Below are 22914 nucleotides of genomic sequence, written 5' to 3' on the forward strand. Positions count from 1 at the left end.
CTTTGTCCAACCCTACTTGAGTAAGTACCACCCATAGTGACATATTCTCCTACCAAATAGGAAAATTGATGTGGCTGTATTCTGGTTTGAATAGTATGTATGTACATATACTCATTCAACCACGACATATTGAATATCTTAGTTCCTTCGATAGATAGCACATTCTTCACTGTAGCATGAACGAAAGCGATCCTATGGCGCCCGCTGAAAGATAGGAGTAGTTACCGCTGGTTTATTAGTTGGTACCGGTACACCGGGTACCGATGCGCAGTCTTGGGGACCGGTCCCACATACCCCGGGAAGCGCAAGAACGCTGGATGTGCGAGAGAAAAAGAAAAAAGATAGCGCATTTGTTAATGTAAGGAATGGTAAAGATTTTCCATTCAGCACCCCGTCTACTAAGTATGTTACAAAAAGTGGAACTTAAAGTAGTAACTGAAAATAAAACGCTTTTTTAATGGACGACACGCTCAAATTGATTTCCGTTCAGCCGGGATGTAGTCGGTCTGCGTTGGACGTTGTTACATTGAACATTACTCCTGAGGGAAATTATTTAACAAAAAGAATAATTTATTATTCATTTTAAGAATATATAATATTGTTAATATATCGTCAACATAATTCAAAAACAACAAGAACATAGCCGTATTGTTTTTTAAGATAAACAATATACATATATCGCTAAAGGGGATAGAACTCGCGACCGTTTGTTAATATAATTTGATACGTAAGATTGGATTATAATAAATCTCCTTACAACAATATAAATGAAACCAATGTGTCTGTTTCATACCATACCTTATTATAAAAACGTTCAGTTAAGAGTATGGCATAGTGAATTTTAATGTAATAAGTAAAGGTATTGTAATACAACTATATTCAAAAGAGTTGTATTATGTTATAATCTGGTTATCGGAGTTGCCCTATGACTACTACCTTTCAATTAATAGTTAAATTTAAATCTTACTTTTTATCTTTAGTTTTGCGGTTGCTGAAACACTTGCCTGCATGTAGATTTTTAAAATCTTATAAATAATTATGTTTCTTCAACGTATATGAATGAATGAGATTAATTTAATTACTAAAATATAAATATATAATAATAACACTTAATTCGCAATTAACAGAGCGTGACAAAATAAAAGTAAAACTCGAAAAGTAGCACGGACGCGTTTGTATGAAAATACAATTATATTATTATTATTAACGAATGATAAATACATAAAAAGTAAGACTGTTATAAGGAAAAAAACGTTACATAGTATTAAACAACGTCGCTTACCGCTGTCTGTTCATATGTATGTATGCTTTGATGTTTAAAATTACAAAACGGATTTTGATGCGGTTATTTTTTAAGGATAGAGATAGGTACATGGACAATATAGCTAAGAAAAGCTGATAAATTTTAGAAGTTACTAAAGTGATTTCGTAAATAAATAAATTGTGTAGTATTTATAAGAACGAATGCACTTTTTTTGTCCCCTATACGTTTCTGTAATATTCCGATCGAGTTGAAACTTTGGCGCCCGCGCGAAAGTTTTGAAATGTACAATGAGTAGCGCGCGCGTATCGGTAGGTTACAAAAAAAAGCATTTTAAGACGCATTGCATTTGTGAGGAAACCTGCATGCGTCGGATGAGTTTTAGCCACATGTTCATCCTTTGAACTGTGAGCACCGTGATGGACGAAACTTGATAGCGTTTCGTTTAAGAGTAGATTTTGAGTGGGCTCGTATCGCTTCTTTCTTTTGATTGTTGGGGCAAGGGCACCGTGGCTGACACCGACTCCAAATATAACAATAATTATAACTACATGATATAATCGTTAATCGACTTTTAAGTAGTCTAATATTTTTCATTTCATTTAACTTAGGAAGACTCTAAAAAATATGTTGAATACGCAATTATTTTTATTACTTTTTTGTGCATATTCATTTGTTTTAAATTAGTGTTTTGTTTGAAGTCGGTTTTTCTTTTTGTTAAAATTTTATTTATTTTTTGATTTTAAGTGAAGCTGATGTTGACTAACTAATTTTTTTTAATATGGATAGATAAAGCGATCCGTTTATATGAGTCAGAAACTACTTCGAGGACAATTTCAAAGGAAACTTGCGAATAAAGCAAAAATAGACTTTCGAAAATGCGGATTTAATACGTCACGCGGCGTAAACTACAAGGATCCCTCGAAAGAGCTGTAATCGAACTCAGCAAAAAAACTTTGAATGAAAAAAATACAGACGAATTGATAACCTCCTCCTTTTGGAAGTCGGTTGAAAAAGGCCAACTATATTTCGTACATCATATGACATCACATCACATACACAAAATTTGATTAAAGATAGTAAGAAATTCTGCCCCATATCGCACCCTAACTGCGAGCCGTATAGGAGTTCACTACATAGTATAAAACAAAGTCGCTTTCTCTGTCCCTATATCTTTAAATCTACGCAACGGATTTTGATGCGGTTTTTTTTAAAAGATAGTGTGATTCAAGGGGAAGGTTTGTGTATATAATACATGAACAATATAATAAAGAAACACTGATAATTTTAGAAGTTTGCGATGTGATGTCGTATATAAACAAATTCTGTAGTATATTTAGTATCAGTATTGCACCCGTGCGAAGCCGGGGTGGGTAGCTAGTTGATTATAATATTCGACTATGATAATTACATAAACATAACCACATTACGGAAGGTGACTCAAATATCCAAATAACCTATAAATAAAAGATTCGACCGAGTATCGCTAACGTGCTCCTCAGAATTGTTCCGTTCCCTTCCGTTCTGTTACTTTGTCATGGATCCTGTGCTCAGAACCTTACCAAACTTTCACCAAATTACCCTTGAAGTATATATTTTATAATAAAAAAAGAATTATCAAAATTGGTTAACGTGATTTTCAGTTATTCACCTATTTGTCGCGCATATACATAATGCAAATTTAAGACTTATGTCGTTTTCACATGGATACCATCATCGGAAAAAAAAAATAAAAAAATGGGACCCCACGGGAAGCACTACCTTTCAAACAAAAAAAAAAATTATCAAAATCGGTCCACCCAGTGAAAAGTTATGAGGTAACAAAAAATACAGACGAATTGATAACCTCCTCCTTTTGGAAGTCGGTTGAAAATAGACAGAATTAGATGCCCGTAAGAATTTGTTGGGGTGTGTCGTACAAATACGTCGTACGTATTTTGTTACGTCTTTCAATGTCTCGCTACATTTCCAAAAGTATTCAATCGTATTTAAAAAAAAGCTAAATTTGACCAAATGTCTAATCACTTATTGAATTAATTATGTTTATTTATTGACGTTTAATGCGTACTAATTTCGCTTTATATCTAACTTAAAAATGCACTTCAAAATCGGTCCAGCCGTTCCAGAGATGAGCTGAAACAAACAGACAAAATTAAAAAAAATTATTGCTTTGGTATATGTACCGTATAAACATACAACAAAAAGCGGTTATTTTAATATTACAAACAGACACTTCAATTTTATGTATAGATTAGATCAGTGAGATCATATGTTTTGGTGCGTTTTATTTAAGATATAATTGGCAGCGATAATAAGATTTGGCAAGTCCGTTAAACAACTGTTCGACCGTGTGACCTCAGTTATTGTCTTGTAGTTAATACTATAAGTACAATGTAACGATTGATAATGAACAATACAATGTATTATTGATTTTAGACAAGCGAAGTACATTGGAAAATTCAGCTGATATCAAAATTAGAATGTACTTTATAGTTTATACTAACTAATTACTTTTGTAATGTCATTTTATAATGTTTAATTGGATTTAAACTTTGGTGCATTAAAAACACTTTTACCTATATATTTTATTTAAGTTAACACGATACTTTGATTGTGTATTAATTATTAAAATGTCGGTCTCAAATCAGATAATGCCAATTGAAAAAGGCATTGACGTATTAATTACCTAGTTTAGTATATAAATGTATGGTTATACTACTTGGGAATTACAAAGTAAATAAAATAATCTCTACATACTATTAAGTCGTTTCCCGCAGTCTATATATTATATACAGTTTATATATACACTTAGATCTTTTAAATTACCCAACATAATGCAGTTTTGATAAATAAAGAGAATAAAGACAGCGGTTTATATTTGTGTATAAAACATCCATATTATAGCAGAGCAAAGGCGAGGTATGGACCCATTATTGTACCCAGTGCGAAGGGTAAGGGGCGGTTACCTAGTATATTAATTCATGACAAGAGATTGTTTTTGTTTTTCTTGTATAAATTTTAAATCAGAAATAACATTGCTTTCCGGAAAGAGTTCAAACAACATGTACTATAAGAGCAGCTGTGCTTTGCCGTATGATTCTCTCAACCTCAGGGAAGGTGACATTAGTTCTCGCCCGAAAGACTGGTAACGCTGTAAAGGCCAGTAGGGCCAACAGCAATACTACACACATAAAAAAAGCCGTGTCACCAACTTTTGTTTTAGACTGTTGACGTGAGAGGTGTGAATATCATGCTTTGGATGAAATTACTGGGTATATTGACTTAATAGTGGTCGCTCGCGGCTTCGCTAGCGTTGTAGGGTGTTGGTTGTCACGTGCTAGGCAAAAAAAGTAGCCTATGTACTTTTTTGGTGTTTGTTTCATACCAAATATCATCAAATTCGGTTCAGCATTTTTGTCGTGAAAGAGCGACAAAAATCAAAATCAAAGTATACGTTTGAATCGTCATTTAACAACTCTTTTTATATTAAGTGAAGCTACCTTTTATATAAGCTGAAGTGACATACAGATATACAGAGATACTTTCACATTTATAATATTAATATAGATAAATACACACATACACCAACAACAGCCGAATTGAATATGTTGTATGTATATTTCTATTCGGTTAGGGCGAGAGATAAGTGAGTTTTCATTGTGCCACCGACTGAACTAATAAAGTAACGAAGTAACGTCATCCCGTTCCCGATGTTGACGACACGAGATCGAGGTGCTCTACGCTCCGGCATCTGCCCGTGTCGTAGGTCAGGGGCTATCGGAAATCATAAGAGATAAACATACAACAGACCAATCTTAACCCTATCTCGAAACCAGCAAGACTTGAAATAACTCACCATATAATTAATTACACGTTTCAAACAAATATAAACTCTATGTTCATAGAGTTGCAGTTTGTTTTCGATTGTTTGTTATGTTTAATAGTAAATTAGTTGAGGCGCACTGTAATACCGACGAATCAGTTTCAACTTTAAATCTATATGCTAAAGTTCAAATTCCTCAGGATAAGATTAGATTCGGATGGTCAATGAATTCATTTATCGCAGCGTGTAGTGTAATGATATAATTTTGACAGTTATGTTTTTTTTTTTAATTCATAATTTAATTAAATGTTTCCGTGAATTATTTGTATGTGTAAACTTGTCTTTGATTATGATTTAGTTGTTATTAAAAAAAATTAAACAGTTTGTGTTTCGTATGCTAATTTTATTACGGGTAAAGTAATTAATTATTAATATGTAATGTAATACCTATACATGTTAAATGTACATTAATAAGTTCTTATAAATTGTGGTTCTGCAATTAAAAAGTATACTAATGTATTGCGGTTTGACGGTGAAATGTCTCATGAGTGGGTGGTACCTACAAATACGGGTTGTTGATGGTGGATGCTGGACCTATGTCTAATTGGCTGTTTCGTATCAGGATCACCTTAAGTAACCGTTGTATGTTTGCAGCAATACTGTTAAGTATTAATTAAAGTATCTTTAATTAAAAGCAAAATATACTTTATTCAAGTATGGCTTTGCAAGCAATTTTGAATCGTCATTTAACAACTGTATTAAATGAAGTTACCCCGGGTTCGGATTGGAGATTCTACCGACATGAAACTGTAAGAAACTAAATATGAAATGAATCTTTCATATAAAATTAATAAATATATATTTTTATTTCAATGAGAATGTTTCTCATGAGCATTTCAAACCGAGAACAATTGTTCTAACATGAGGTCAATGTATGTATAATAAATTAAATAAAGATTTTTTTTTCACTTTTTACTCCCATTAGGTAAATTGTGCAAAAAGCAATTTATTATGTTTACGATTCCGTAGAACCGGTTCTCCTAGAACGTCGCAGAGCTGAACACGATCTTATTATGGGATGCTAAAATAATATAATTTCAATAACACCGAACGTGATTTCAACTTCCTAAAATAACTCGCCTTGGCTAAAAGTCTCAGTTTACGGAAGTAACGATTATAATAAGAAGAATGTTTAATGTTGTACATTCGTTATTTTTATATGTTAAACTAAATAATATGGCACCAAAGTTTTATGTAAATAAAAGAATTTCCCATATCGGTTTGTAAATGACAGAGTTCTCAAAGGGAGGTAAAAACTATAAAAAATATGCAAAGGTAATTATCACATTTTTAATGCTAAAGTAATAATTTGTTTATCACTTTCACTATTATTACAATAATCTTAACGATAATCTAAATATATTTGGAGTTTTATTAAGAAAATTAATTAAGTTAAGAGAACATTCTTCATGGTCTTTTATAAAGATACACAAAAACTATTTCCCTCAGCTAGGTAAAAAGGTGAATTTATAAAACTATACTATGTCATATTACCTACTAAGACAAAAACCTCCACGTAAATCAAATAGTGTACCAGATTTGACCTCAATCGGGATGATGTGTGAATGCTTAAAATACGAACGAAAACAAGTTTGAGTTCAATATAAGAGTTAAATATGCGTACATCTATCTGTATTGTAAAGTAGGCAATAAAATACAATTAATTTCGTTTTTCACAAATTATATTAAATGTGTAATTTTGTAAGGAATACATATTATAACGTTCGCGAGGAATGTTCCATTGAATATTCATATACCTTTATTAAAATTTACATTGCAACATTTTTTGTTCTGGTTTTTATATTAATAAAATTTTATTAGTGTTGTTAATTTTTATTAATATGTTAATGTTGTTTCAAACGATTTTAGTAAAAGTAGTTCTATATGTCAGTAATATGCGTTGCATAGTTTTACTACTAATACAATCCAATAGACGAGGTCTAATATTATTTATCATAGAAATATTTTTGTTTATTGTTTATATAATACTATGTTATGGTTTGCATGTAAAGATAATTAAATCTTCGTCGATAATCCAGCGTAGTATGAGTATATCTTGATAAAATCTAAAATAACAACAATATCTCATATAAGTTAAGTCGTGTTACCTACACGATCAGATCTGTAAATGTCCCTCTGAGTTGTTGGAGTTGCTGAAAGGTTTTATACCATACTTCTCATGAGTATGTTAAAAAATTAACCTTAAAAGGTCTGTGCAAAATATATATCTAGAAAATACGTTACCTTTTTATATTTTATATATACAGAATACATTACATTTATCGGATACGCGATATTCAGATAAAAGATACGTACCTACGTATACTTGTGTCTGTTCGGAGGGGACACGAAATTCAGTCACTTCTCTTTTATTCAAGTACGGATGGGTTTGGACGGAATCGTTGATGTGTGGTTGGATTCGTTATCCCTTAGTCATTTCAAGGACTACGATCCTTTATATAGGTAAAATTATTTTCACTGCCAGATACAGAATAACGACATGTTAGCCGATTTGCTCGTCCGCCTACATTTCGACGAGGATGTTAGTGCTTTTTAATTGTCGTTTTACGAATCGGAATAGGTATGAGATACGAAATGACTTGATACAGAATCACACTACTGTAAAGGTATTGGAAGAAACTTGAAACTTACCGCAGAATACGAGATTGTCAAATTGAAGAAAATAATAAGCCAGAAAAAATGGTGTATCGTCGTAAATCAGTCGTCTTCATTTTCGATTGAGAAACGAAGGGAATTCTTATAGAATCGCACTACTCATTTAATTATTTATACAGAAATGTATTTTAAGAGGTTTTCACAAGCGAAACCGTCGGCAGACATTGTATGACATGTTATTTAATAAAATCTTTTCCGATGTGAAACGCTTTGCTTCACATTTATTAATAAAGATATAATCTTGTATAAAATGTCATACCTCCTTGTTTTCCTTCAGTGAGAGCATATATCAAAGTTCAATTACTTATGATATTTACGTAAATATCTTATGTAAAGTATATATTATATTTATCTCGTTAATTTATAAATAGTGACCTTTTATCTTTGCAAACGAAAGTTGTATCCGCAGACCTCCATATCCGACGTCCACGCAAATGTAGTAATCACATAGGTTCGTACTTGACATGTTTATTTATATTTATATTAAACTTTTATTATTATATGCACAATTCCAGGTGTTACACGACAGCCTTTTTAAAATGGTTTTGCGTTAGATAGCCTGTTTATTGAGGTGGGGTGTTTACTAACTTTACAAGGAGCTGTGACAGTAAGTGAGAAATGAACTGGTTAATGAGATGATCAAGAATCTGTAGGCACTATTTCGCCATAAATCTATGCTAATATTAAAAATGCGAAAGCTTGCTTTTTCACAGCAAAACTACTGAACCAAACATCATCTACTTTTCATGTTAGGCAACTACGCAAACGAAGCTTAGACAAATAGTTACTTATGCTGTTCTGAGCGGCAAGTTATTCTTTTAGTATATCGTATCTCTCTTAATTCTATGTACAACAGTTAAGAGCGGAATAGTGAATACTTAATAAAAACAACCTAACAAAACAATCTTATAAACTTAATAGTTTATTTTGTTTAAAGCGTCTCATTTGCAATTTGATTGAATATCGTACATATAATCTTCAATAGTGATTATTTAGAGCAGGCGAAACAGCGAAGATACTTTATATATATTATAATATTTATATACCAGTAGGCACCTCTTCCGGAACGCGTTTAATAATATAGCAGATAGATTCCGCATATAGTTTTTTCAATTTTAGTCCTTCGTCTATTATTATAGATGGATATAAATGAAACAGGCAAGTGTAATCCAATTTTAACGAGAGTAAAACAGTCGAGCGCGGTTTGTATGCGTGCGTATATGTCTTTATAGTAACCGATAGGCGAACACACGCCCGGCCCCAAACCCCCCCCCCCACCTCACGTCACCCCTATCGGCGCACGTTTTTTGTTAACTCGACGTTTTTATATTTCCGCGACATCCCAATATTGATGCCCATTATAATTCAACTCGGAAAATAAACGATTTACGTTCGTTCGTCCGTTGCCGTTTCATTTTCGAAATGTTTTTCGTTAATAAAATCAACTGAAATCTCGGCGCTGATTAAAATGACTCCGTTAAATTTATTTGTTTTCGTTCCGTTTTATTGAATTTTTCATTTGGAACGTTCGTTGTTTATTATTTCGTCATTTTATATCGGTTTGTATCGTATAATTGGTGTAGTAAATATTTATATTTACTTGTTAATATCGAATGGCGTATTCGAATGTTTTTTTATTACGTTGTTATATCATAAATTTGTTGTTGGCTGGGCACTGTTTAATTTATTTAATGAATATTAATACATCATGTTATTTAAGTTGGTGTAATTAAGCACAAGGGATGTGATTTGACCGACTTTGCATTTGATTAATTATAAAGAAGTAAGAAAAATACTTAGATTCCGTAGTTTGGCTGATGGTCATGAAGTACCTCTGCATTGTCATTTCAGTTGTTAATGCATCTTACAATGACTCACTAATCATTGGGTTCTCTTATCTCTATTTACTAGTCTTAACTTTATAAAAAACACGATAAAAATGTCTGTATATATATCTTATATAATAGAATCTTTACATGAACAAATGTTATTGATATTTAAATTAAACATAAATTATATTATTACATAAAGGACAACAATTATTGAATCAGTGATAAATCAATGATAAAATGAGTCCAAAGAAACGTTTGGCCTTTTTATAAAGCGTCTTTATATAAATAAGCAAAGATCAAAAAGTTCAGTAATTTTTCATCTTTGTACACTGTTTTTATTATTATTTATATAATTCTTAGTCATAGACGAGTTTTAATGTGCTCAACAAAAATACGAAATCATAATATTATCTTAATTTTTCCATAATTCTTAACTGATGAAATACCTTCATTCGACCACTGGGAGAATATTATGTTATTTGAAATCCACTTTCAAATTTACGTGGGTGATGTCGCAGGAAGCAGCGAGGTTTGGTATGTTTGAAAGCAAATAAACTGTAACGGATGCAAGCTGACTTTTTTTTATCTAGGTTCAGACTTTATAATAATATAAAATTTTCTGTGAGTTTCAAATTCTCCTCATGGTTTTTTTTCCTTAATTAATTGTTAATTCTTAACAAGTTTGAAATTTAATTGCTTGTGAGTTTAAGGCGTGACAACATTAACACAATGTGCTTTAAGTTTCAACGTAGTGTAATACCGTCAGCAGAAAAAACAATATGTAGATAAAATTACGATTGACTAGCTTATTTGGTCAATAATTACATTTTTTAATTATATTATTATATAACAAAAACTACAACGAAATATGTAATAGATACTTATATTGTAAGCACGTGAGATGTAAAAGTATTTTTCCCAAAATGTTGCTGTGAAATTCAACTGAATCCCACGACCAGATAAAGACTAGGTAATGCAAATCCATTCCTATTTCGATATCAGCTGTAACAAATAATAACTATTACCTTTTAGAAATATTATTTAATATATTGTTAACTATTATCTATAAAAAATAATAACTATTATTTATTATATTATAGTGTATTATAATGTTTGGCATAAACACACTTGTTGTTGGTCTTAAGCACTGTTTTTTTTAGTATTAAATAAACTATATTGAAACTATTTTAATGAACTATTTTTATAGAAATACTTGCGTTAAATTATAATTAATTGCTGCAAAAAATAGCATTCTAAGAAATTGAATTCAATTATAACAAAAACGTTTTATTGTGTTACAACGTCGCTGCTGTCCCTACTACGGCAATCAATTTAATGAGTTTGAGTACTCAACAATGTTGCCATTTCTAGTTGCGTAATGTCGGTCGATCCAGTTCGGACCGGTTTCGCTCTCATCCGCCGCCTCCGCGCCTCTGCGCATGCGCATGAACGATTTCATTCATAGCTACTAACACTCACAACTATTTCACATTTATCGTTATCATAATATTATTAATGTTTGAGTTGGTTATGTATGATTATAGCATATTACATTAGTGAATTGTTAGAACATATTTAGTTGCAAATACTTTAAATAATGAACTATTTGTATACTGTGAATATACACTATGACATGCATGATGTACACATATACCTACTTTTTGTTGTATGTTAGTGTTTTCTCGAAGACTTGAATGTCAAACTAAATAAAGAGCCGTGAAGTATATTATTAGACTATAATATAACGTATTAAGAAATCAGTTAAATCAAATCCAAATTGACTAATTAATCAAACAGTTGTGTTCATATTTGTATCTGGAATGTTTAGTGTAACTTATACAACCAACCAACATGTACTGATTATAAATGATAATCAAATTTACAAAACAACAAAAACATCAAGTTTAAGAAAAAAAAAAAATAGTCGAATATTTAGGGCCCACGTTGGGCGCCAAATAAAATTGACAAGCTGTATTTAGAAAATTAAATAATGTATTTATGGTCATAGCCTCTGTTAGATATCCAATGGTAGAAATATATATGTCTTATTTTACATATTTTTTAAAGGTATTGATTTAAATGAAATGTAATTGTGGCGTTTTTAATATCACGGTGTTGTACACGGTATATTATTTATTCAGTGAATCTCAACCGCAAATTGCGAGCTCTAAGCACCACTGAGTTTTGTGCTTAATATATGTTTATAATTAATATCGCATTTAACATAAAAGGGAAAATTTGAGAGCACCCTTGCATTTGTTGAATGATATGTGTAACCAGAAACCAGTATGGAAGCATCGTGGTGGAATAAGCTCCGCATCATCTTTATCAACAGTGGCATTAACTGGCTGTTTTTTTATCATTTAGCCTGTTGATTGTATATAATAGCTTTACTCCCTCCCATTTAAAGATGAAATTTTGATAAATTGTGGCAAAATTTTGAGTCCATCGGATCTAAAGTTTCAGAGAAATCGTGTTTTGCTTATATATCGATTATTTCAATTAATGAGTTCTTCATGTCATATGTCTTACTTTGTGTCAACTTTCTAAGTTATAAGTGTTTTTTATATAAACTTTCCATTCAACTTTGATTTTCCCCTGCCTTGAAATAATATATCGAAACCAATATATATGTAAGTCCTTTTGTAAGCCTATTACTATATAAACTAAGGGCTATATTGTTAGATCTACATACGGGTTATTTACATGCGACACAAAAGGAATAATCTACTATAAGCGCTATATACAAAGCTATATATGGCTAAAGCCTACATCCATGTCGACGTTTTATCTACACAGTAAACCGATCTCTGTTACAACACGACAAAGCTCATATCTCCGTACACGTATCGGTAACCCCTTCAGAGCTGCAATTAGCGGTACGTGTCATATGTATATCGAATGTATTGTCTATTTGTCCGTCGTGCTATATCCAAATGTAATTTGCGTAGGCTTTCATAGGGCCCGGTTTATCGACGGACAGCACACGGGACTTAATCTACCCCCCGAATTTATACATGTAGTTATACATCGATGTCTGCGCTGATAGGATGCGAGGGGGAATACGTGTATCGGAAAATAAATTATACGAGACAGATATTTAAAGTTTAGTCGGTTTTATATTTATGTTTTGAAAACTGAAACTGTAAATCATATTTATGGTCATTAAGTGAGCTTTGGTTGGAATTTGGTTTGCGATATAACGTCAGCGCTGGATTGTCAAAGGTTCCGTATATATTTGCTTTTAATGAATTCTTTTTTTCATTTCAACTATTTTTGAATCGTCATTTAACAACTATTTAAAGTGAAGCTACCACCGGTTCGGATAGCAGATTCATTTGACTACCTCCATGGTCGAGTGGTGTGTACACCGGTTTTCATGGGTACGCCACTCTGAGGTCCCGGGTTCGATTCCCAGCCGAGTCGATGTAGATTACCATTAGTTCTCTATGTTGTCTTGGGTCTGGGTGTTTGTGGTACCGTCGTTACTTCTGATTTCCATAACACAAGTGCTTCAGCTATTAACATTGGGATCAGAGTAATGTATGTGATGTTGTCTCATATATTACTGAGAACAACCGGCAATAAACGCAGTGGTTACTCTTTTTCAAAATTTAAAATTTCAGTCATGTTAGTTAATTACAATTATATATGAATGTAATTATCGTTGTAAGACGAGGTATAATATAAGCTCTTTTATAATTCTCGCAAACGAGATCCCGTAATAACCTAAAACATTCTCCCCGCGGTAAGCCCCTTAATTCATACATTTCGATGATTAATGGAGACTGCGTCAGTGTGCACGCACACACACATAGGTACGCGCGTCGGGTTGGTTTATCAGTCAATCAATAATCGCGGGCTTATCGGCGCATCGATCATCGTGTCGTTGCCCTCCGCTGACAACTCCCGGATTAATACTAATGCGATTCCATGTTTTTGTGTAGCCGCTTAAAAATTGATTATTTTTTTGATAAAATTTCCAAAACCAATCTAGATTAATAAGATTACGGTGACGATGGTAACTATCGAATCCAGTGGAATTCTACAAATTTTGTGCCTTTATCACTCTGATAAAATTTGTTTTATTAAAACAATTACTTAACAAGATGTTTCCTGTGATTTCTTCCTCGTAGCGTTATGTTATCGGTATAGGATAGCGCTTATAAAGTAACAAACAGTTTCCCTTTATATCATAGTACTTGCTTTAATCGTTATCGCATATATATATATTAAATAAATTAAAATGGATCATCGGATTAAAAAAAAAACATTTGTAACCATTTACGGAAAATTTCGCGATCATGGTATATATATATCACTTGTGTGTAGAAATTGCTGAAAAGCTCTTTGCTATATTAAACGTTGAATACTTTGCCAACATAATTGTAATCGAAAACATTATTAAGAAGCCATTTTCGCCATATATAGTGAGCAATTTGACATCAACTATGTAGTAATAATTGTAGGTTATTATTATTAATAGTACCAGTTACACGTATCATTTAATAAAACAAGTATTTTGACTGATCATGGATCGAAGATAATTGATGATCATTATTTATAATAAATGATTTGAACGAATCAAAAATATTTGAGTTGGTCAAATTGAATTCACATAAATTCAAATTTATATTGTTGTTTCTATCAAATGAATTGAAATGACATATTATTTCAGAGTAAATCTATCGGAAAACTATTTAAAAATTTAGTTGTTTATATGATTGCCAACCACAAGAATAACCGCAAACCCGAGAATCCGGCGACAATATTAAACATTTCATCATAGGCATTGCCTTGAAAATATCAGCAAATATCGTCAAATGTTGACAATAAATACAGCAATAAGCGTGGTTTATAGTGATAATTACTGCCAATAAATCGCAGAGGCCGGTCCAACGGTGGTATTAATGCTAATAAATCGTAATGTGTTACTTGTGGCGTAGTTTGTAAGCTTTGGAGGAACCCATGCTTGTGATAATCTGGGCGTTCGATCAGGTCATTTAGCGAGCCGCACCCATCCCGCCACGATCTTGATACTGTATCTGTTGTATTAATTGCGAGATGTGTACAAGATAACAGCTGTTTAGGGCGCGGATAAGACATCTATAATGTATGTGTGGCTGAGTAATACGGGTCGTTATGGCAGGGGGTTGGGCACCATAATGCAAACTGTAAGAGAATGTCGGCTATTTAATGCCGCAATTGGAACCGATATGGCCCAGTGGTCAGAACACATGAAACTTGTCCAAAGATTTCAGGTTTAAACCCAGGCTACTAAATTAATATCTCTTCAAGTGATTTATGTATATTCTATGTGATCTAGGCGGTAACAAAGCAACTTTTCATGAGACTAGGATGATTTAAGTTGTATCCATAACATTTACGAGCTGTTATTATTTATCTTTAAAACTTATTCATAAAATGATGTCACTACTACTGAAGGATACTGCTAATTTTAGTATCATTTTTATCGTATTTTTAGATCATATCTTAAAATGTGAAAGGGGTGACAAGTTTCAAGTAACTGCTTGTGCTTCGAAGAGGGAAATGAAGATGAATAAGATATTTATTTTAATGTTATTTTTTTCACTTGTTTGTGTTGTGATCAATTGAGCTTAGAGAATAAATATCAATAAAGTTTATTTAATACATTGTAAGATGATCTAAACAAATCATAAAATTTAAGTATCATCCTAATGGTTATATATTAGGACGACGCGTTAAATGACGTAGGTTTATTTAAATAAAACTGCCTCATCACAATTTATTGAAAAACTTTTTTTTGTAACTTCACGGTGTCCATTAAAATATGATTTCGAAGCGTGACCGGAAGGGATGGTAATGGGGTTTCAAACTTTGGTTATATTATAACGATATCCTGTTCACACGAAATGTTTTACATTTTGTACTAGATTCCGACCGCGGCTCCGATTGACTAACAGACTTCCATCAACACAAAGTTGCATTTATATTATTTATTAGTGTTATTATATTGGAAAAAATCCCTTTGTATTCAGAACAATAAAAATATGACAACTAACGTCCGCGAGCATTGCTGGAGTTATGCCGAAATAAAAAGCAATAAAATGTTTCAAAAAACATAGCAGACAGACAGCCGTGATCCTAAATCAAAAGCAAATAAACGCAGCCATAACAACGAGATCGATGCATAAAACATAACGAGAGCGAATACGGCATGACTTATCAATAGGTTGTTTGACGGATCAATCAATGTATTCGTTTTGTTACAGTTTCGCAATGGAAAAGGCGAAGGCGTATATAAAGAGCTCGCTGAACGCGGGCGCGGGCGCGGGCGCGGGCGCGGGGGCCGGCGCCGCTGCCAAGTCGCCAGCCTCGCCCGCCACCCGCGACCAACCCGCGGAGGAGAGGGTGTGCTTCGTCTGCGGCGGTGCTGGCTTCAGCGATCAGTATACTATTAGAGCGAAGCCCGATCCACAGGTTCGTATGACCAACATGCTGACACGTACCAATTATTCCAAGCACTTGTGCCCTAACATCTTGATAATGGTAGACAGTGGGTAGTTAGCAGCGTCCAATCCAATCCATCAGCCCATTTCCGTCCACTGCTGGACATAGGCCACTCCAATTGCACGCCACTGATATCGTTCTTGGGCTACTCGCAGCCAGCCGTCTTGCGTAAGTCGTCACTCCATCGTGCCCGAGGACGGCCTACACTACGTTTAGTAGCGTACTGGTGACCATTTCGTTTACCTGTGAACAGGGGTAATAATAAGATATAGAACAGGAATCATGCAATAAGATCTTATTGCCACTGGTAAATCAATGGATTTATTATTGTATTGTACCCGTGCTAAGCCGCTTGTAGAAGATAAAAATTAAATAGACTTTCAATTAAAAACAACAAATGTAAGTGGTTTGACACCCGTGTCAAATTTCGATTTTTTTGCCATAATTAAAGTAGGTACCTAGTATACACATCGAATGTCCGCTACGAACCAGGTTCGAATGAAACAAGACGCGATTATATTTCACACAAACAACAGTTTCGTATTTTGCTTTGACTTTACTTTTTAGAAATTGATTCTTAGTCGCGATACTATTAGCTGTTTCTGTGTATTTTGTTTCAAATTTCTATCAATGGGGTACTTGACTAAATCTTAAATGATAAATATATCTTTAAATATTTCTTTATTAATCACAAAAGGAAAATTTTAAATCTAAGATGTAGCATAAAATGATTGCGTAACCTATGAAACTATGTGTAACATAATAAATCTTAATTAAATAAGGTTTCAATATGTATGTCCTGGGTATGCTTGTCTACTCGTATTTATATTATGAATTTTACTGCAAAGCATAATATCATTATTTCCAATGTTATTTGATTTCAGTATACCAATTACTGTCAGTATTGGTTAAAATAAAAATTAGGATCGCTTTGAGAGATGTTACGAACAGATTATATCAGATAACAAACAGACCTCACGATAGCAAATAAACGAATAAATCATGTAATAGCCGAATAAATATTGGATTTACAAATTGGAATTCAAGGTACTTAAGTATGTACTTGTATTGAGAAAATATGAATGTGAATTGATATCGCAGAAATAATTCTAATCAAATATATATCCATTTCGAAAATAACTGTCCGTCTGTTCACGCATAAACTACTGGACCAATTTAAATGAAACATTAATAGTCTAGTCCCTGAGAAATGATATAGACTAGATTTTTTGGAAACTAAGAGGTACGACCTCTTTGTATACCAATCATCGACGTAATATTTTAAGTTAATTTGTTCATATTCATATTATACGCGATACGCGCAAAGTCGCGGGTAACAGTTAGTATGTAAATATATTTCTAAGTATCGCAAAAACGAAGGTATCTATTGAGTGTGAATTCAATATAATATAAATATAAATATGAGACAACATCACATACATTACTCTGATCCCAATGTAAGTAGCTGAAGCACTTGTGTTACGGAAATCAGAAGTAACGACGGTACCACAAACACCCAGACCCAAGTCAACGTAGAAAAATAATGGTAATATACATCGACTCGGCAAGGAATCGAACCCGGGACTTCAGAGTGGCGTACCCATGAAAACAGGTGTACACACCAGTCGACCATGGAGGTCGTCGATTATTTTTTCATTTCCTAATACGAATTACATAATTACGATAGTGTGTATTCGGTTGTTTTACACAATTGTAATCTCTCTTATCATTTATTCTAACGCTAATCAGCACTACTTTGCGATGTGCTGGTGAGCTGTTCGAAGGATGGCGGTGTAATGACAAGAGATAACGGGCAACTTATTAGTCCCCAAAAGTTGAAGGCGCACCTATGAAGGAATTGTACAATTGATATTGTATAATTAATGTATTTGGGCGGTGGTGTCCGATTAACACCAGTTAGCTGATATGCCAGTCCGCCTGCCTATCTATACATATAATGAAATTGGAGTGTCTGTTTGTAATCTTAATATAACCTATTTTTCTTAAATGCATATGTATGTATACACAGTATAGTACCAAAATAATTTTTTTCGTCTGTCTGCTTGTTCCGTTCTGTAAGCAATCTTAATCCAATCTCTGCAACGGCTGGGACGATTTTCAAGGGACTTTCACTTGCAGATAGCTGATATAACAAGGAGTGGTTTTTGCTACTTTCAATACTATTAAAAGTTATGGTAAAATCTGCGAATTGTACAAGAATTTTTATGTTAAATTCAAACTCGCTAGAAGTCGCGGGCATAACTATTTATAATATAAGTATATTGACAATAACAATGCTAATTGTCGGTTTCTACGTAGCTCGCGGACGTTTCGCAACCGGTTCGATCTGGTTCCATAAGACGAATTGTATAAGACGGTTGACATTTCAACCCGAGACAATTTTTCCTCATTGACACGACTGCCGCCGTGGCCCCTCGGGAATGAATTTGTTTGGTTGATCGACCAGTGTGCTGTTACGTTCAGTAATGAATCATGCATTGGTTTCACGTTATTTGTATAAGTGGAACCCGATAAATATATTGCGGTTTGATGGTTTGTATAACGAAACTAACTAACTGAGCTAACTTGTACAGCCCAAACATCGCTTTATATAAATGGCTTTTAAATGTGATAGTGGGCTCTGTACGAACTAGAACCTACATAATTAAGCCCTCTTATATCTATGCTGATAAGTCCCTTTATTAGTGTATTTTAATGGCAAAAGTATTATCATTGTATAGCTTAAAACTAAGTCGCTTACCGCTGTCTGTCCCTATGTATGCTTATATCGAGTATTAGAGTAATTCCAGAGGAAGGTTTTTCTATATAATACATGGACAATATAGTAAAGAAACAAAAAAAAATCTGTAGTATACTTAGAATCAGCATTCCACACGTACAAAGTCGGGGCGGGTCTCTGGTATTCAGTAACGAAATAAAATTGATCGAATGACGCTACTAACTCTTCGTATATTTACTAAATCCGTTTGTTTGCATCGTTTAAATTGCAATAGCTATAGCAGTGCTATCTAAATTTCAAACGAGTGAGGGTTACTATTAATTAAAAAAATATCCTTCTTCTACACTACATAAATTTGACTCGAAATATGATCGGTGATATGCCCAACAATCAATTTATTTTTTCTTAAGTTTAAAAATCTGTTCTCACTTAATGTATTCTTATAAAATTCTCTTCGGTTGAAAATTGCCAAAAAAAAACCATCGACAGTATTCGGAATTGCCACAAGATTCATTTTTTTCATTAACGTTGCCAAGTTTCTAATTGGAAGCATTCGATCATTTCCTGCAAGTCTTGGCATCGTATTTTTCACTAGCAATTGACCTATTTTTAATGAAAAGAGTATTACGCCGTCAATTTTAATGGTCATCTCTGGAATTATTTTTCTAACTACACGTTATATCTATCATCGTTATTTCTGCTGCGTTATTTATCAACGGTATTTTCGTCGTCACCTTATCTTAACTTTTAATAAAATATAAATCATCGAAAGGTCACAGTTTATTAACTTACCTGAACTAATTTAACTCTGAGTAGGACTTTAAGTATTTCATGATATAAAATATATTAAATAAAAAATAAAATATACATTACATACAAGCAGATATTCATTTACTCATATAAATCAGTCAATATCATTATCATTACATAGTATAAAACAAAGTCGCTAACCGCTGTCTGCTCCTATGGGTATGCTTAGATCTTTGAAATTAAGCAACGGATTGTGATGCTGTTTTTTTAATAGATAAATCAATTCGAGAGTTAGGTTTTTGTGTATTACATGAACGTTATAGTAAAGAAATACTGATAATTTTAGAATGTTTTAATGTGATGTCTTAAGTAAAAAAATTGTTTGTAGTAAATTTATTATAAGTATTTTAACCGTGCGAAGCCGGAGTGGAACAATAGTACGTAAAAAAGGAATACTAGTATTCGTATTTCAATCAAATTTAATTTTAAACTTTTTTCCCAAGTCTAGACGACAATAGCGCAACCTTTGACTTTAACTTCGCTCTGCCGCCTACATACCGCTCAGCTATTGTGGCTAAGGCTATGTATATTGATTCTTTATTGCATAAAATTCTTCATCATCGTAATTCAAAGACCGCAGTTTAAACCGATTCGCAATTTTCTCAGTATAAAAAAATATCAACTCATGTACAAAGCCATGCGAACACGGCGCGTTTCCCATAAAAATTTTCACATATATTGTCGCATACAGCTGTCATTTTATAGGCGTTTGTCACATGGGACCCAGTCTGTTGTAACCACAGAACCGCGTGCGTACCGGAAGTGGTGTACGAATATGGTACCTATTTGTATGAGAAATTGCGTTTAATTTTATTTAACGTATTTTTAATATTAATTTTGAGCTAATATTTGGAACGCGAAATGATTATTTTTTTGGTTGCCCTTGTTTCGGCAGGAAATTATTAAGCTTATTAATTTTCTCTTTCGAGTTCCCAATTCGGGAAACCAGTTTAAGTTTTAATGTTTATTGCTTAAATCGTAAACCGTTTCAACAAATTTTCTGTCTTCTATTAAAAGTAAAGTCTTTAGATAAATATTTTTTGATAGTTCCCGAACAAATATGAAAAAAAATCCCTGTAACCATTTATGTTTGCGAAATCTAATGGATACGTTGGTCACACAAATATCATAAACGTCTAAAGTCACCGGTTGATATAAGTAATTAACAAGACATCCTGTAATGTATGTATCAATGCAAGGCAAAAGACTACTTTTAAGGAGAAGGTCTCTTGCTTCTTCGCTTAGGCTAATCCAGCAGTAATTTACCCTTCAATGGCTTAAGACTAAGCAAGTGAATTAGTGGCCCATTTCGCCATATCTTTACAAAATCCAAAAAACTAAATACATTCAGGTAGTATGAATCAGTTATATCTCACTGAGTCATAATTATAACACAACATCCGTTGAAGACATTGTGTCTCTGGTCGTGCCAAATATTCGCCATTTCGATAATCGTATTGTCTGTATGTAACAGTGTATTATACTTCTCGCAGCCAACGAGCAGAGGTGACCAGATACCAACCAATTTGTTTATTCAACAATCTAAACATCAGAAAATCGTAATTGCGACTTCATAGCTTTAAATCATCATCATACAATTGTTATTCAAAAAGTATTCGGCAATTAGTCAGCGGATTTTAGCTTCGTAACATGCAAATGTTCTCGAACGGAAAGTAAATTGTCATGTGTTTTAACATAATTGAAGTAGCATGTTAACTTTATCTTAATGGTCCTTCAGAGGTGTCTCTTGTGAGTATACATTAGATTTTATCCTCACATTAAATATTCAAGTATAGTATTATCACCTGCAGTCAGCTACGATAATCAAAATGTAATCGAATGGCGTATTATTTATTCTATCATGTCATCATATTCACATATATATGCCATCTGTTCTTCAAATAATATAATATAAATACTTAACATTGATTCATAAATATAAGTCGTTAATGAAATGGATTTTCCGGAGAGTTGGTGTCAGGTGTTATTGGTATAAAGTAAAATATGGTTTTAATAAAATATATTAAAGTATATGTATGTTTAATATGGTATTTAAATGATATCCGATAAAAAGATACCCGCGTCCTTCACTAAACTAATTAATTGAACGTTGTAAATCTATTTGCGAGTTACAACGAAGTAGATTTAAGATAAATTTCATGGCAATCAGTCCAAAGGGTTTCTATTTTCTAATAATCTCGAAACGATATGACAACATCCATTTTTATATATATCACGATTGAAATGCTATAGCTATATTTGTCGTAAAACAAATTGGGACATTCGTAAATTAATAAATGTTTACAGTGCAAACAAACATTGATTGCAGTTCAGTCGGCATTAACCTGACGGACGACCAAATAACGCGATGACGCAATGATATACCTACTTTATGATAATACATTAATATATCGTGCTTCTTAGGTTACAAGTAATGTTTTAAATCAAATATCCATGAAATTTTTTAAAGTATTATAACAAATAATAATTCCATTCATTTAAATGAATGAGTAATCGTCAACTCATTGTATTCATTTATTTGAATGCAGCCCATACAATTCTCATCGTATATTGTTAATACGTGTAATTTTATGATTGATGAAAAACAATATTGCTGATTCTTTCTCACCAATTTTAGCTTTCAACTTGGAGTAAGGATATATCTATTTATGTAACAAAATAAAACGAAAGGGCAATAAAACTAAATCGTCCTAAAAATTCTCTAAGCGCAATAAAATTTGGTTGAATATCTTCTTGGTTGGTGTTATATTAAAAACGTTGATTATTTACAGAGCTCAGAGCCTTACTTCCCGTTCCTTGGGGTGAACGCGCCGCCCGCCGGCTACCGGACCGAGGGCGACGAGGAAGGAACGGTGCGCTGCTGCTGCGTCTGCTACACCTTCCTCAGGCAGCAGTGGGAACAGTACGACAGGGAGAACAAGCCGCATAGTCAACGGTTCTATTGGATGAAGAGGCTCGATGGGAAACCATTCATTGGTGAGTTCTTGTGACGGTTTATTAGAATATTTTCAGCGGTATATATGTAGGTATTCAATAAAACCATTACTGCCGATTTACACAACCAATAGAAATAGCTCCCTATCTCGCTATTCGTTGCTATTCGTCGCTATAGATTCTCGCGCCAGAGAAAGCAAGTGCATGTAAATCGACGTTTCAAATTGACGATTATATTAAGGTCAGTAAGTTAAAAATAAATATT

At 33.1% G+C, this 22914-nt stretch overlaps 1 protein-coding gene across 2 annotated transcripts in view; it reads left to right on the plus strand.

Annotated features, from left to right (window-relative positions):
* Positions 1-22914, plus strand: part of LOC124540259 — a 145167-nt gene that overhangs the window by 25283 nt on the left and 96970 nt on the right. For both annotated transcript variants that reach the window (XM_047117727.1, XM_047117726.1), the window contains exons 2-3: positions 15907-16114; positions 22487-22691. In XM_047117727.1, the coding sequence (XP_046973683.1) occupies positions 15914-16114; positions 22487-22691 (406 nt within the window). In that variant the 5' untranslated portion in view covers positions 15907-15913. The remainder of the gene's footprint in view (positions 1-15906; positions 16115-22486; positions 22692-22914) is intronic.

This window comes from Vanessa cardui, chromosome 24, assembly GCF_905220365.1.
Source record: "Vanessa cardui chromosome 24, ilVanCard2.1, whole genome shotgun sequence".
Classification (NCBI taxonomy): domain Eukaryota; kingdom Metazoa; phylum Arthropoda; class Insecta; order Lepidoptera; family Nymphalidae; genus Vanessa; species Vanessa cardui.